Source organism: Globicephala melas, chromosome 7 (assembly GCF_963455315.2).
Source record: "Globicephala melas chromosome 7, mGloMel1.2, whole genome shotgun sequence".
Lineage (NCBI taxonomy): Eukaryota > Metazoa > Chordata > Mammalia > Artiodactyla > Delphinidae > Globicephala > Globicephala melas.
The window spans coordinates 26,631,758-26,648,578 of record NC_083320.1 but is presented as its reverse complement, the minus strand read 5'-3'; the positions used below and the strand labels follow the sequence as shown (position 1 = coordinate 26,648,578).

The window sequence follows — 16,821 nt, the reverse complement described above, 5'->3', positions numbered from 1 at the left end:
AAAAACTCTAGGTAATTGCAAACTTAACAAATATGGGGTGGGAGAAGTTACTCCACATTCTGACTTACCAGGATTAAGACAGTAGTAATCTGGTACTATATTATTTCACAATGTATGTCAGGAAAAAAAACAACTACAACAACAACAACAGAAAAATTAAATGTGGGCAGGGATGAGAATACATATTACCCACTGGAATAATGTAATCATGCAGCTGTGGTCCCAACTGAGTATATTCTGGCAGATTCAATCCGGTTGCAAGTTAACAAACTCTTAGAAAGCCAGGTTTGTTTAAGAGCCACCAAAGTCTACATTAAAATAAATGGCTAATATTTTTTCTATTTCCTTAGTTTTTTGATTAGTCTGCTTACCAAATAAAATATTTGATTTATATTACATTCAGTATTTTAAATGTATCTACGTTTTTGCACATTTACTATTTTGTAGATATTAGTATCAACAATCAGCTTTCAAAAAAGTCTTAGTGCTATTTTTTTATTAAGTTCACATTGGGTTAATAAATTTACTGTGATTTGCAGTGATGTGTTTTCCTATTCAAGTACAAGTTATGACTCAATTATTCTTATTTTATGTAATGCAGTTGATTTTTTTTATAAAATACCTTCATATTTCTTGTCTATTTCTATACATTTGATATTTTGGCTATTATATATGTAACCTCTTCTTCATTTAAGTTTTATAAATAACATGAAATAAATTTTAAATATTAATCTTTCAAAAAATGTTTTGATTTCAAAGGATAAATATAGGACAGAATAATTAAACTTCTGGAGTCATCCGTAAGAGGATTTAAATACCAGGAAAAGCTTTGGAGTCAAAGTAATTTATTAGGAGTTTATTAGACTCTCTATTTCCATGATCATTTTTTAATGAAAGAATCTATATCCTAATGTTATCTTTCACTAAAACTTTCTATCAATAAATTAATCAAACACCCCATTCAGATCTATTAAGTGGTACCACTGTTCTTTCCCCGTGAGAAAAGTCCAATGATAAGCTATTTTGTTAGAAAACAAGATTTTCCAACCTTAGTATAAATGAGTTATCACCCTATAGCTATGTACCAACACTTTACATATTATATTTATTTATTTAATTTATTTTAATATTTTAAAAATTTATTTATTATTTGGTTGTGTAGGGTCTTAGCTGCAGCTGGCGGGCTCCTTAGTTGTGGCACGTGGGCTCCCCAGTTGTGGCATGCATGTGGGATCTAGTTCCCTGACCAGGGATCAAACCCAGGCCCCCAACATTGGCAGCATGGAGTCTCAACCACTGCGTCACTGGGGAAGTCCCACATATTATATTTAAATAACTTTAATTATATCAATATTATAATAGAGACTATATATACTAAATATTTCAATTGTATTTAATGTCAAACGGCCAACTTTAATAACCAATATCTTAAGCAGAGACACACGTTTATTTGAAGAGTTTATAAAATCAATTGAAAGTCATTTTGATGCCACTCACACTTTACTCTTACTTCACATTACCTGTTTTTCTATATTGCGAAGAAGTAGTGTTGGGCTACTTGGTGACATTTCAAAATCTTGCTCTGGTAAAGGATCTTGACTCTCCTGAGGAATCTGGGGATTCCCTGTAGTGTTTAATGAAACAGCTTGGTCTGCGAATTGGATTTGCTTTTTCAAAATGTCTTTTGGAAGTCGACATTCTTCTAGGATCACTATCCCCTAGACAAATAGCAATTAAAGAGTTGCAATGAAAACAAATTGACTGCTAGATCAACTTTAACATTACAATGCTCTCGAACCATGCTTTTTATTATTCCTTGGAAATCAGAAAATAGACATTTGGAAGTACAGTTTAACTGTAAAAAAGTCACTGATTTAAAACATGTGAGGCTAAAATAACGTATATTTGATGGGTTAGGCTTGCAAAATATTGTCATAAATTACATACAAGAAGTTATTTTTTCTTATTGGTTTTAGTTATTAGCATTAAAAGCATGATACATTTAGAATAAAGTAAAAGGCTTATATGCAGAATATGAACATTTCTGACTAAAATTTAGAACATTTTCAGATATAACCTTCTGATATTTTGGTCACTAGCATTTCCACTTGAGTTCTGTATTTAAGCACTCCTAATTTCATAAATCAAAATATCAAAGTTACAAACATCCAAACAATAATCTAACTTTATATTAACTCCTTTCAGAGCACTCTAAAGAACTCCAGCCCTGTTGCTGCCAGCCAGAGTTGGCAGGACTGCACCACTGAGAAAAAGTACTCTCTAGGCCAAAGTTCTCATTGCTTACAGAGCAGACAAGTTATTAATAAAGACAAAGGTTTTCAACCTTGATGGAGTATTTTCTGGAATGTAAGTAACTGGAGAAATGAATAGGGATCTAGCTGCCTCTGTACTCCCTGCCTAACATTCATACATACACATTCCTCAACTGGCTTGCTGAACTTTCCCCACATTCCCTAGCTTCTTCACTCCAACTGTCCTCACCCTTAATCCCTCAGAAGTAATGAAGACAGGAGAGAAAGGGGGAAAAGGATTACACAGATATGATCTTAATGGTTTCACAGTTCTCGTCATAAAATTTCTTCCCTTCCTACCCCTTTTACTACACTTCCCCCTGCAAAGAATAATACATATTATTATTAAATATATGTGTGTGTATATATATATATATATATATATATATATATATATACACACATACATACATACATACTTTTTGGGGGGCAAAATGTCAATAAGTTCCTACAGGCTAGTTGGAAAGGTATTAAATGCCTAATGTGGCTAAAATATTATATTCTTGGAATGAAAAATAGACTAAAACATTAATATAAGCATAGAGTATTTCAAGATGGGACAAATTAAATAATTGCTGTGGGCTAGCTTATATCATGTATAAGTACTTTACATAGGATGGAAACCACCTATAGATTATATGTTATATATAAGTAGTCTTAGTTTACACTATAATTTAGAGAATATATCACTTTAGAATTAACATATTCAGATATTGTATTAAACATACATTTTATTATTTACAGTAATATATTACAAATGATGCTTGGTAAAAGTAACATTTTCTTTTTTACCTATACTTGTAACAGCGCTACTAACTTTTACAAAGATAAAAGGACCCAACTGTTGATCCCATCTCAATGACTGTTTTCATAGAATGCACAAATACAGCTGTCAAGAAATCTGAAGAATATATTTAAAAGAAGTTTCTGTTTCACTTGATATTTTAAAAATTAAATTAGACTTGACAGACAGTATCATCAATCCAAAAGCTCTTGAAAGTATCTGAAATGTCTACCCCAAATTTGTACAAGTCTATAGTAGGTTTTTCACAAGTATCGACATACAAAAGAATATAAGTTTTTACTATATTAAATTAATTATAATTCTATTTGGTTTGATTACAGTTTATATTATGGGCCAGGCTTCTGTGAATTACCCTGATTTCATAATCCCTACTTACAATATTGTTTCTATGCAAAAATTGATTCTGAATTTCAAAAAGGTAGTATAAGAATACTACCTTTTTATAAGTAGGAGGCCTGCTATAGTTAATTCATTGAAGAATAATATTTTAAAGATTCAACAGGGGAGACACTCATAGTCAACTTCATAACCTATTTTGTTCTCTTAAACTGTTGCCCTGGACAAAACTCTCACAATGTAAGAATGGCCCATGATTTTTCTCTGCCATAACCGAGAATAGAGAACAAAGGGAAGAAGATTAAATCCTCTGGAGACACTGCAGAAATAATTCCTCTTCTTAAAAATCAGGAAAAGAATATACATGTGTTGGGTCACCGTGATGAATATTTTACAGTTTTGTTTGTTAATTATAACTAAATTAATCTGAATTCTTTAAAAGATCAGGAAAGTAGTCTAATGATAGATAAAATAAGATAAATAACAAAGACATAAATTTTTTTTAGAAGGATGAGTTGTGCTAACTGAAACAAGTGAAAACCTTAGCATAGATGAAGATGAAAACAAATCAGCTGCTCAGAGAAGACAACTATTCCCAATAATAACACTAGAGAGGTCTCCACCTCCACTCCCAGGGTCCTCATAGAGATGACATAGTGTGAAAAAATAAACAATTGCCTCAGTGAAACAGGAGGTAAGGGGGAAGGGCACAACCTTTAAAAGAATGACATAGCCATAGGACATGACAAAAACTGGTTGAAACAAGCTAGGTCCAAGATGGTAGAATACTCGACTTCCAGTGGACCTTGAACCTCATCACAGCTCTTTTTAATACATTAGCATGCTAAATGACACACCCACCAGCGCCATGACAGTTTTGAGGCCAACCATAAAAGGTCAAAAAGTGGACAGTGGCCCTATTCCTGGAAATCTTCGCCCCTTCCCTGAAATAGTTGGAATAATCCACCCACTCACTAGCCTATGAAATTACCCAGCCCATAAAAACTAACCACGCTGTATTTTGGGGACTCTTGCCTTCTGAGATGGCCCACACTCTGTCTGTGGAGTGTGTTTCTCTCTAAATAAATCCACTTCTTATCTATCACTTTGTCTCTCACTGAATTCTTTCTGCAATGAGATATCAAGAACCTGAGGTTCACTAAGTCCTGAGATCAAGTGTGCTCTCAATTAAAAGATCGTGGATTCAAGCCCCAATCTGGGTTCTGGCCAGGTTTGAGTCCCAGCCCATGGGTTCAAGTCCTAATCTGGGTTCTGGCTGGGTTCGAGTCCCAGCCCATGGGTTCAAGTCCTAATCTGGGTTCTGGCTGGGTTCGAGTCCCAGCCCGTGGGTTCCAGTCCCAGTCTGGGCTCTGGCTGGGTTTGAGTCCCGGCCAATGGGTTCAAGTCTCATCTGAGGTGCACGCTTTCATCAGCAACATATTTATTATTTATATAAAGTCATCAAAACTAATTTTAAGCAAAAACTTAAATGAAAACTTTAAAACAAACAAAATGTACAATTTAAGATGTGGAAGACCCTATTATAGGATAACAAAAGAAATCTAAAGGGGAAATCATTTAATATAGGATAGCCAGCCTCTCCAACTAAGAAAAACTATTATAAATTTTTTTCTGAAAGTGAGAAGAAGCTGTTGTCTCAGTAAAAGCTGGAGCAGAGAAAAAGAGAAATATGGCAGTTGTAGTGTGTTGACAAAGCTGTTGCAAGAACAAGGAAGGGATGTTGCTAATACCTGCTTTCTTCTAAGAATTTAAGCAAAATTTAGACTACCTGGAGTGTGTCAAAGAAGGGGCAAATGACACATTTTAGGTCATTTGTCCCTTATTTTACACTACTAAAACACTGTATGTTTTCCGACCAGAGACACAAAAGTAGCACTTATTTAAAAAGGCTATTTATAAAAGAGCATCTCAATTTCTTTCCCCTTTCTTTATCTCTAATTTAACTGAGAGGAAAGGTTTCTTTTTTCCTTTCAAGATACATTAAATAAAAAGTTCTGTTTCACTTAAAATGCATTAAACCACTCTTCTCAATTTTTTAATTACAATAATTCAAGAAGGTATTAGAGCAAAAAAGTGTTGTTTCCCCTATTCAATACAATAATAACTCAACTAAACTGCACATAAATAAGCAATTAAACATCTTGATTAATTTCTAAGAAAGGTAAGCAGAAGGTATCAAAGTAAAGAAATATTGTATGTTGATAGCATAATTATAATGATATCTTCTATAAAATAAACATAATATGACTCTTAAGGGAACAAAGGGCCAGAATCACATCTAGCCAGAACAAAGAAAAAATGTAAGGCTACATAAATTATTGCTGGAAAGATTTATTTCCTTAAAATAATTTATTACAAATAGATATTATATAAACATATAATCAAACTTCAAAAAATGTTTAAACAAGTATAAAGCATTGCTTAGAACACAGAGAATATTAAAATACCCCTTCTCAAGTCAAAGCAAAATGAACCAGACTGCCTAGATTCAAATATAAAACTTAGTTATCATTTCAACTAGGAACCCACTTTCTTGGAAATTTCCAAATTGCTTTAAACTTGATTTGTTCTTAGAACTCTACTGGCTATAAAAACACTTGTGACATCTTTCAAAGAAAATCATCAAAGAAAACTATCTGGTGATCTTGAGAAGATTGGGAGATCACTACAACTTAAGGCCCAGGTGAAGACAGTTAAAAAGGAGAAAGAGTAACTGAATAGGAAACTTCCATCAGGAAACTATTCCTGAACACAGTTGCCTCAAATCCAACAGAGAGAATGGGTAAGCCTAAGGTTCTATATCTATGCTTCTATCCACCTTCCTACAGACATCACCACAAAATTTTACAAAGCATTAAACAATATTCATGACTTCCTAGCTTCCTCTCCCATCCCTGCACAGCTCAAAGTTTCTGCTCCTTTGAATACATACTAATTTGTCATTCCTAAAACAGATCATGTTGTATGCCTTCAAAATTTAAGGAATCCCTTTTCCAGTTCCATAAGTTCATTAAGCAAACTACTATTTATCCTCCAAAGTCATACTGAGGCATCACCTCTTTACTGATGTATTCTCTGACCTGCAAACCCCTAATGACAGAGTGAAATATTCTCTCTATGCCACATCTATATCTTATTAAAAACACATATCATTCCACATATTGTATTATATTGTAATCAACGATATTTACATGCTCTATCTCCCCTACCAGAATATAAACTCATGATAGACAGAATTTAAAATTCACTAATCTTTATGGATGTGCAGACCCTAGGTGGGGTTAGGCTAACTACATGGTTTGAGGACTCTAACTCCCTCCCTTCTCTGCTATTTCGTTTCAGACCAGTCACTATCAACCTTATAATATTATCTCCATTATGTCCACAGTTTCACCATGTAGAATACAGTGTCTCACAAAAACAAAGGTAGAAGTTTTTTTGTTTTTAGATTCCACATATAAGTGATATCATATGATATTTGGCTTACTTCACTTAGTATGAGAATCTCTAGGTTCATCCATGTTGCTGCAAATGGCATTTTTTCATTATCATTCATTAAAATGATACAAATGAACTTATATACAAAACAGAAACAGACCCGTAGACATAGAAAACAAACTTATGGTTACCAAAGGTGAAAGAGGGGGATGGATAAATTAAGAGTTTAGGATTAACATATACATATTACTATATATAAAATAGATAACCACCAAGGACCTACTGTATAGCACAGGGAACTATACTGAATATTTTGTAATAACCTATAAAGAAAAAGAATCTGAAAAAACTAGATATATATGTATGTATAACTGAATCACTTTGCTGTACACCTGAAACTAACACATTATAAATCAACTATATTGAATAAAATATATATATATGTGTGTATAAATACACACACACACACACACACACACACACACACACACACACAGCTCATAAAGCTCAATATCAAACAAATAATCCAACCAAAAAATTGGCAGAAGACTTGAATAGACATTTTCCCAAAGAAGACATAAAGATTGCTAACAGGCACATGAAAAGATGCTCAACATCACTAATTATTAGAGAAATGAAAATCAAAACCACAATGAAATATGACCTCACACCTGTCAGAATGGTTACCATCAAAAAGCCTATAAATAACAAATAAGTGTTGGAGAGAATGTGGAAAAAAGGGAGCCCTGGTACACTGTTGGTGGGAATCTAAATTGGTGCAGCCACTGTGGAAAACAGCATGGAGGTTCCTTAAAAGACTAAAAATAGAGTTACCATATGATCCAACAATCACACTCCTGGGTATATATCCATAAAAAGCAAAACCACTAATTTTAAAAGATACATGCACACCAATGTTCATAGAAGCATTATTTACAATAGCCAAGACATGGATGCAACCCAAGAGCTCATCAACAAACGATTGAATAAAGAAGATGCAGTGTATATATACATATATGTATGTATATATACACAATGGAATACTACTCAGCCATAAAAAAGAATGAAATATTGCCATTTGCAAAAATGTAGATGAATCTAGAGAATATTATGCTTAGTGAAGTCAAAAACAAATATATATGATAACCCTTATATGTAGAATCTAAAAAATAATACAAATGAATGTATATACAAAACAGAAACAGACTCACAGACATAGAAAACAAACCTATGGTTACCACAGGGAAGAAGGTGTGGGGAGGGACAGATTTGGGGTATAGGATTAGTAGATACAAACTACTATACATAAAATAGATAAGCAACAAGGATTTACTATATAACACAGGGAATTATACCCAATATCTTGTAATAACCTGTAATGGAATATAATCTGCAAAAATACTAAATCACTATGCTGTACACCTGAAACTAACACAATACTAAAATCAACTATACTTCAATAAAAAATTGCATTAATAGTCAAAAAAAGATAGAAAGAGATATTTAGCAATATTTAGATTAAATAGGACTTATGGGATTGCATAAGACTCTTTATATTGTTACTTCTATGGGAAAATATACTTCAAGTTCCAAGTAAACAGCCTATAATTTGGAGGAAACAATATATGCTTAAGCTAGGAAAATTCCATGTTAAATTTCCCCTGCTGGGAAATAAAACAGTGTTTATTTCTGTAATCATTTGCTCAATTTTTCCCCCATTAGACTAAACCCTAAAAATATAAGAACTCTGTTGATTTATTCATCACTGTATACCCTAAGCACATATTAGGCACCTAATAACTGTGTGTGAAAGGAAAGAAGGGAAAGAATGAAGGAAAGAAGGAGGAAAGGTAGAAAATAAGGAAGGAAAGAGAGATGAATAAATTTTATTTTAAAAATTGCTATAATATAATAGCATAGCTTTAATTGCCATTTCTACATCTACATCTTCTTATAAACCTGCCTTCTCCAAATCTCATATTTCTAACTCTATCAGGCCATCTCAACATGAACATCTGACAGAACTTGCAAATCAATGTGCGAGAAAGTTAGCTTATTTTTGTCAAATTCCCTATAAAATAAGCACTTTTTGTCCTTTCCTGGAAAACAGCAGTTCAATAATTAAGAGGGGGAGATCACGGTGATGTTTACACAACTATATATTTGTCAAAATTCAGCAAATTGTACAGTTAAAAAGGTGTACTCTGAAAACAAGATAAAGAAAGATAAATCCATAATTAAACACATGTTAGTTTAAAAAATGTAGAAAATCAAATAAACAAGAAAAATTTTAAGTTACCAGCTAGAAAGGACAGAGTACTTACATAGGAAAAACAATTACATTGATAGTAAACTGCTCATCATTATAAAGAAAACAATGAAATACTATCTTTAAAGGCCTAAGGGAAAATAACTATCAAATCAGAATTCTCTATCAACCTAAAATATCATTGAAGAGTGAGGGTAGTATAAAAGTATTTTGAGACATACAAATACAAAGAGAGTTTAAATGTTCAGAGATTAATATCAAAAAGTACTAACGAATTTACTTCAGCAAGAAGCAAACCAAGAGAGAAAAGACAAAGTAGCAGATACTGCATACTCTTCCAGTACCCATTTTCCTCTTCTTTTCAAGACTCCAACCCTACCGCAGTTTTAGCTACGCATACAACTTCTCAGTGAAAGACAGTATTACTCAGCTTTCACTCCTACACATGGAGAGTACTCATGTTATACTCATGTGGCTAAGTTTGGGCTAACGGAGTGTGAAACAAAGTAGTGCAACTTCCAAGTCACATCCAACTTAAAGACAAACTATACCACACTTCTCTTCGCACTTCCCGAGAGCACAAATGAGAAGACTACAACCCTGTCCAACAGTGCAGTCAACATACCTGAGAGTATGTCAAAGAAGCAAGACAGAAGGAACCTGAGTCCCTGAATGACCCTGTTCAACCAAGGTGCTCTACCAGCATGTACTCACTCTTTATTTTTGAAGCATTATGTATCTTTATAAAGCCATTATATTTGTGAGTTATGTTGTTACAGAAGCTTACTCTGTAACCTAATTTTATATACAGAATACAAAAAAACAGTGAGTATATTTTAATGAAGTCTGTTAGAAATGTAATTAATTACTGACTGTAAAATAAGTAACTAGATTGAAGCAGATATATATAATGCATAGTTAAATAGCATTAAGATCCATATCTTAAGGAAAAAAGCATATAAAAGTACTGAGTACTTTTAGTCATTGTTAGAATTATTTGCTCTTAAGGAAGTATGTTACAAACTAGGAGTAATGACAAAGAATAAGACTATAATGTATAGCTTTCAGAAGAGCAGAGAGAGAAGAAAGGAATAAAGCAAGTTCCATCAATCCAACGAAAGACAAGTGAAAAACAAAACACAAAGAGAGGAAAATAAAAGAAAATGAAAATTAAAACTACTCAGAGTGGATTTTAAAAACCTAGCTAGGGCTTCCCTGGTGGCGCAGTGGTTGAGAGTCTGCCTGCCAATGCAGGGGAAACGGGTTCATGCCCTGGTCCGGGAGGATCCCACATACGATGGAGCGGCTAGGCCTATGAGCCATGGTCACTGAGCCTGTGTGTCTGGAGCCTGTGCTCCGCAAAGGGAGAGGCCACAACAATGAGAGGCCTGCGTACCGCAAAAAAAAAAAAAAAAAAAAAAAAAACCTAGCTAAATGTACCTTATAAAACAAACACCTGGAAGAAAAAAAAAAATTGTATCTACCAAATAGCATTAGTATTTCAAAGTGTAAGAAGCAAAAACTGACAGAATTACTAGGAGAAACTGAAAAATTCAAAATGATGACAAATATTAATAAATATATATCAAATATATATATATTAGAATTGAAAGATCTAGATATATGAAGATATAGCAGATGTATACAACAAAGTCAACCAGTTTAATAGAGAATTCTATAATCAACAAATAAAGAATATACATTATTTCTACGACACATTGAGCATTTACAAAATTTGATTAGTAGTTTGTCATGAAGAATGAAATCCATATAAGGTAATCAGTTCACAGATTACAATGCACTTAAATGACAAAATACCAAAAAAAAAAAAAAAAAAGATTCATGAGTTCAGGAACATAAAGATGTATTATTAAATAACTCAGGTTAAAAAGGTAATCACATTGGAAATTAAAACATATTAAAAACAGAACAATGAGAGAATTAAATACATGCTATGCACTCAAAGTAATACTTAAATATGAGCTGAAAATAAGAGTTATAAGGCCAACTAAAAGACACAGAGTGGCTGAATGGATACAAAAAGAAGACCTGTATATATGCTGTCTAAAAGACACTCACTTCAGATCTAAAGACATACACATACTGAAAGTGAGGGCATAGAAAAAATTATTCTATACAACTGGACATCAAAAAAAGCTGGGGTAGGAATACTTATATCAGACAAAGTCGACTTTAAAATAAAGACTGTTACAAGAGACAAAGAAGGACATTACATAATGATCAAGGGATCAATCCAAGAAGAAGATATAACAATTATAAATATATATGCACCCAAAATAGTAGCACTAAATACATAAAGCAAATACTAACAAACATAAAGGGAGACCTCAACAGTAACACAATAATAGTAGGACACTTTAACATCCCACTTATATAAGTGGACGAATCATCAAGACAGAAAATCAATAAGGAAACACTAGCCTTAAATGACATATTAGACCAGAGAAACTTAATATAGATAGATAGATAGATAGACAGACAGAACATTCCATCCAAAAGCAACAGAATACACACTACTTTCAAGTGCACATGGAACATTCTCCAGGATAGATAACATGCTAGGCCACAAAACAAGCCGTGGTAAATTTAACAAAATTGAAATCATACGAAGCATCTTTCCCAACCACAATGCAATAAGACTAGAAATCAATTACAAGAAAAAAACACACAAACACATGGAAGCTAAACAATAGGATACTAAACAACCACTGGATCACTGAAGAAATCAAAAAATACCTGGAGACAAATGAAAATAAAAATACAATGATCTAAAATCTAAGGGATGCAGCAAAAGCAGTTCTAAGAGACAAGTTCATAGCTATACAAGCTTACCTAATGAAACAAGAAAAATTTCTAATAAACTACCTAACCTCACACCTGAAAGAGCTAAGAAAAGAATAAAGAAAACCTAAACTTAGTAGAAGGAAAGAAATCACAAAGAGCAGGGCAGACGTAAATGAAATATATACAAAAACAAAAATAGAAAAGATCAATGAAACTAAGAGATGGTTATTTGAAAAGATAAAATTGATAAACTGTTAACCATACTCAGCAAGAAAAAAAGAGGGCCCAAATCAGGAAAATCAGAAATGAAAAAGGAGAAGTTACAACCAAGAGTACATAAACACAAACAATTGTAAGAGACTACAATAAACAACTATATACAAATATAGTGGACAACCTAGAAGAAATGAAAAAACTTCTTAGAAAGGTACAATCTCCCAAAACTGAACCAGGAAGAAACAGAAAATATGAACAGACCAATAACCAGTAATGATACTGAATCAGTAATTAAAAAGAAAAGAAAAAAGTGCCCAACAAGCAAAAGTCCAAGACCAGATGGCTTTACATCTGAATTCAACCAAACATTTACAAAAGAGTTAACATCTATTCTTCTCAAACAATTCCAAAAAATTGTAGAGAAAGGAACACTTTTAAACTCTTTCTACAAGGCCAGCATCACCCTGATACCAAAACCAGACAAAGATATCACACAAAAAAGAAAATTACAGGCCAATATCACTAATGAACATAGATACCAAAATCCTCAACAAAATATTAGGAAACCAACTCCAAGGATACATTAAAAGGATCATATACCATGATCAAGTGTGATTTTTCTCAAGATTTTTGCAAGGACTTTCAACATATGCAAATCAATCAATGTGATACACCACAATAACAAATTGAAGAATAAAAACCAAATGTCATCTCAATAGATGCAGAAGAAGCTTTTAACAAAATTCAACATCCATTTATGATACTCTCTAGAAAGTGGGCATAGAGGGAACATACCTGAACATAATAAAGGCCATATATGACAAACCCATCACACTCAGTGGTAAAAAGCTGAAAGCATTTCCTCTAAGATCAGGAGCAAGACAAAGACACCCACTCTTGCCACTTTTATTCAGCATGGTATGGAAGTCCTAGCCATAGCAAGCAGGAAAGAAAAAGAAATAAAAGGAATTCAAACTGGAAAGAAAGCGTAAAACTATCACTGTTTGCAGTTGACATGATACTAAGAAAATCCTATAGATACCATGAAAAAACTACCAGAGCTCATCAATGAATTCAGTAAAGTTGCAGGATACAAAATTAATATACAGAAATCTGTTCCATTTCTATAGACTAACAACAAACTAGCAGAAAAAGAAATCAAGGAAACAATCCCAATTACAATCACATCAAAAAGAATAAAATACCTAGGAATATATTTACCTAAGGAGTTAAAAGAGGTGTACTTGGAAAAGTATAAGATGCTGATGAAAGAAACTGAAGACAATACAAACAGATGGAAAGATATATGGTGTTTATGGATTAGAAGAATTAATATTTTGGGACTTCTCTGGCAGTCCAGTGGTTAAGATTAAGAATCTGCACTCCCACTGCAGGCGACACAGGTTCAATCCCTGGTCAGGGAACTAAGATCCTGCATGCCATGCAGTGCAGCCAAAAAAAAAAAAAAAAAAAGAAAGAAAGAAAAGAAAAGAAGAAGCATTAATATTGTTAAAATGACCATACTATCCAGGACAATCTACAGATTCAATGCAATCCCTATCGAAATACAATACCAAGGGCATTTTTCACAGAACTAGAATGAAAACTTTTAAAATTTGTATGGAAATAAAAAAGACCCCAAATAGCCAAAACAATCTTGAAAAAGAGTAACAGAGCTAGATTAATGACACTCCCTCACTTCAGACTATACTACAAAGCTACAGTAATCAAAACAGTATGGTACTGGCACAAAAATAGACACATAGATCAATGGAATAGAATAGAGAGCCCACAAATAAATACATGCAGTTATGGTCAATTAATCTATAAAAAAGGAGGCAAAAATATATGGTGGAGAAAAGACAGGCTCTTTAGTAAGTGGTACTGGGAAAACTAGACAGCTACATGTAAAAGAATGATATTAGAAAATTCTCTAACATCATATACAAAAATAAACTCAAAATGGATTAAAGACTTAAATGTAAGACTGGAAACCATAAAACTCCTAGAAGAAAACATAGGCAAAACACCCTTTGAAATAAATTGTAGCAATATTTTTTTGGATCTGTCTCCAAAAGCAAAGGAAATAAAAGCAAAAATAAACAAATAGGACCTAATTAAACTTACAGTCTTTTGTATAGCAAAGGAAACCATTAACAAAATGAAAAGACAACCGACTGAATGGGAGAAAATATTTGCAAATGATATGACCAGTAAGGGGTTAATATCCAAAATTTATAAACAGCTCATACAACTCAACAGCAAAAAACCCCAAACAACCCAATCAAAAAATGGGCAGAAGACCTAAAGAGAAAATTTTCCAAAGAAGACTTACATGTGGCCAATAGGCACATGAAGAAATGTTCAACACAGTTAATCATCAGAGAATGTAAATTAAAACCACAATGAGATATCACCTCACACCTGTCTGAATGGCCATCATCAAAAAGAACACAAATAGGGCTTCCCTGGTGGCGCAGTGGTTTAGAGTCTGCCTGCCGATGCAAGAGACACGGGTTCGTGCCCCAGTCTGGGAAGATCCCACATGCCGTGGAGCGGCTGGGCCCATAAGCCATGGCCACTGAGCCTGCACGTCCGGAGCCTGTGCTCCGCAGTGGGAGAGGCCACAACAGTGAGAGGCCCGCGTACTGCAAAAAAAAAAAAAAAAAAAAAAAAAGAACACAAATAATAAATGTTGGCAAGGATGTGGAGAAAAGGGAACCCTCGTACATTTTTGGTGGGAATGTATATGTACGTATTTTTGGTGCAGGCACTGTAGAAAACATTATGAAGGTTTCTCAAAAAACTAAAAATAGAACTACCATATGACCCAGGAATTCCACTCCTGCATATATATCTGAAAAAAAAATTAATTCAAAAAGATACATACACCCCAATGTTCATAGCAGCATTGTTTACAATTGCCAAGAATGGAAGCAAACTAAGTGTCCATCAACAGATGAATGGATAAAGAAGATGTGAGATACACACACACACACACATACATACACAAACACACAATGGAATACTACTTATCCATAAAACAGAATAAAATTTTGCCACTTGCAAAAACACGGATGGACTTGGAGGATGTTAGACTAAGTGAAATAAGTCACACAGAGAAAGACAAATACTGTTTGATATCACTTATATGTGCAATCTAAAAAATAAAACAACAAAATTTGATGGTCAATTACACTGAGGCCCAATCTCATTATATTTGGGAACAATTAAATTAAAACAGTAATAATATTTCACTCTTATTACACTGCAAAAGTTAAGAGACCAAAAAATTCAAAAAGTTCACAAGGATGTGGAAAACCAGGAGCTCTCACGCACTGCCAGTGGGAATATTGATTACCCAATCACATAAGTGGTATAGGAAAGCATATACAGCCATGCCTAAGATCAAGTATTTCCACTTTTAGGCATATACCCAAGAAAAGCTCTCCATAGGTTCACCAAAAAACACATGAAAGACAGTCACTGATGTATTGTTTTTACTGGCATAAAGACTGAAACAATGTACATGTCTATTAATAGAAAATAGGAGAAGAGATAAACATACATTGTATTTATAAAATTCCATTCCATTCGTACAATTAAATGTCATACAGGAAGTATAAATATGTATAAAAATTATGCTGAGCAAAAACAAGCAAGTTGCAAAAGAGTTTGTAGTATAAATATAACTTATATAGACTTTAAAAGCATGAAAAACAAATTTTATTTATAGATACAGATAAATACCTATGGACCAATAAATATTCATAAAAATAGTACCTATCAATATATGTTGGAGTCAGGGAGGAGGAGAAGACAAGATGGCTGAGTAGAACAATCTGAGCTCACCCCTTCTTATGGAAACACCAAAATCACAATTAACTGCTGAACAACCACTGACAAAAAAATGCTGGAACCTATCAAAAAAGATACCCTACACCCAAAGACAAAGAAGAAGGCACAAGGAGACAGTAGGAGGGGAGCAATCATGATAAAATCAAATCCCATACACACCAGGTGGGCTACCCACAAATAGGAAAATAATTATACCACTGAAGTTCTCCCACAGGAGTGAAAGTTCTGAGCCCCACATCTAGCTCCCCAGCCTAGCGGTCTGGCAATGGGAGGAGGATCCCCCAGATAATCTGGCTTTGAATGCCAGCAGGGTTTGATCATAGAAATGCCACAGGACTGGGGGAAACAGAAACTACTCTTGGAGGGTGCACACAGGGCCTCAAGCACACTAGGACCCAGGGGAAAAAAGCAGTGACTTCATAAGAGACTGGGCCAGACTTACCTGCTAGTATTGGAGGGTCTCCTGCAGAGGTGGGGGGCAGCTGTGGCTCACTGCAGTGATAAGGATGCTGGCGGCAGCAGTTTTGGGGAGTACTCATTGGCACGAGCCCTTCTGGAGGCCACAATTTTCTCACCAAGACCAGGACCCACCCAACAGCCTGGAACCTCCAGTTCTGGGATGCCTCAGACCAAACAACCAACAGGAGGGGAACACAGCTCCACCCATCAGCAGACAGGATGTTTAAAGTTTTCCTGGGTAAACAGCTGCCCAATAAACACAGCCCCTGACACAGCCCTGCCCACCAGAGGGACAAGACCCA

At 34.1% G+C, this 16,821-nt stretch overlaps 1 protein-coding gene across 8 annotated transcripts in view; it reads right to left on the bottom strand.

Moving 5' to 3' along the window:
* The window catches only part of KANSL1L (KAT8 regulatory NSL complex subunit 1 like), a 145,441-nt gene that overhangs the window by 81,667 nt on the left and 46,953 nt on the right, over positions 1–16,821 (bottom strand). For all 8 annotated transcript variants that reach the window (XM_030853120.2, XM_030853110.2, XM_060301890.1 and 5 more), the window contains exon 4: positions 1,521–1,718. In XM_030853120.2, coding sequence (XP_030708980.1) covers positions 1,521–1,718 — 198 coding nt within the window. The remainder of the gene's footprint in view (positions 1–1,520; positions 1,719–16,821) is intronic.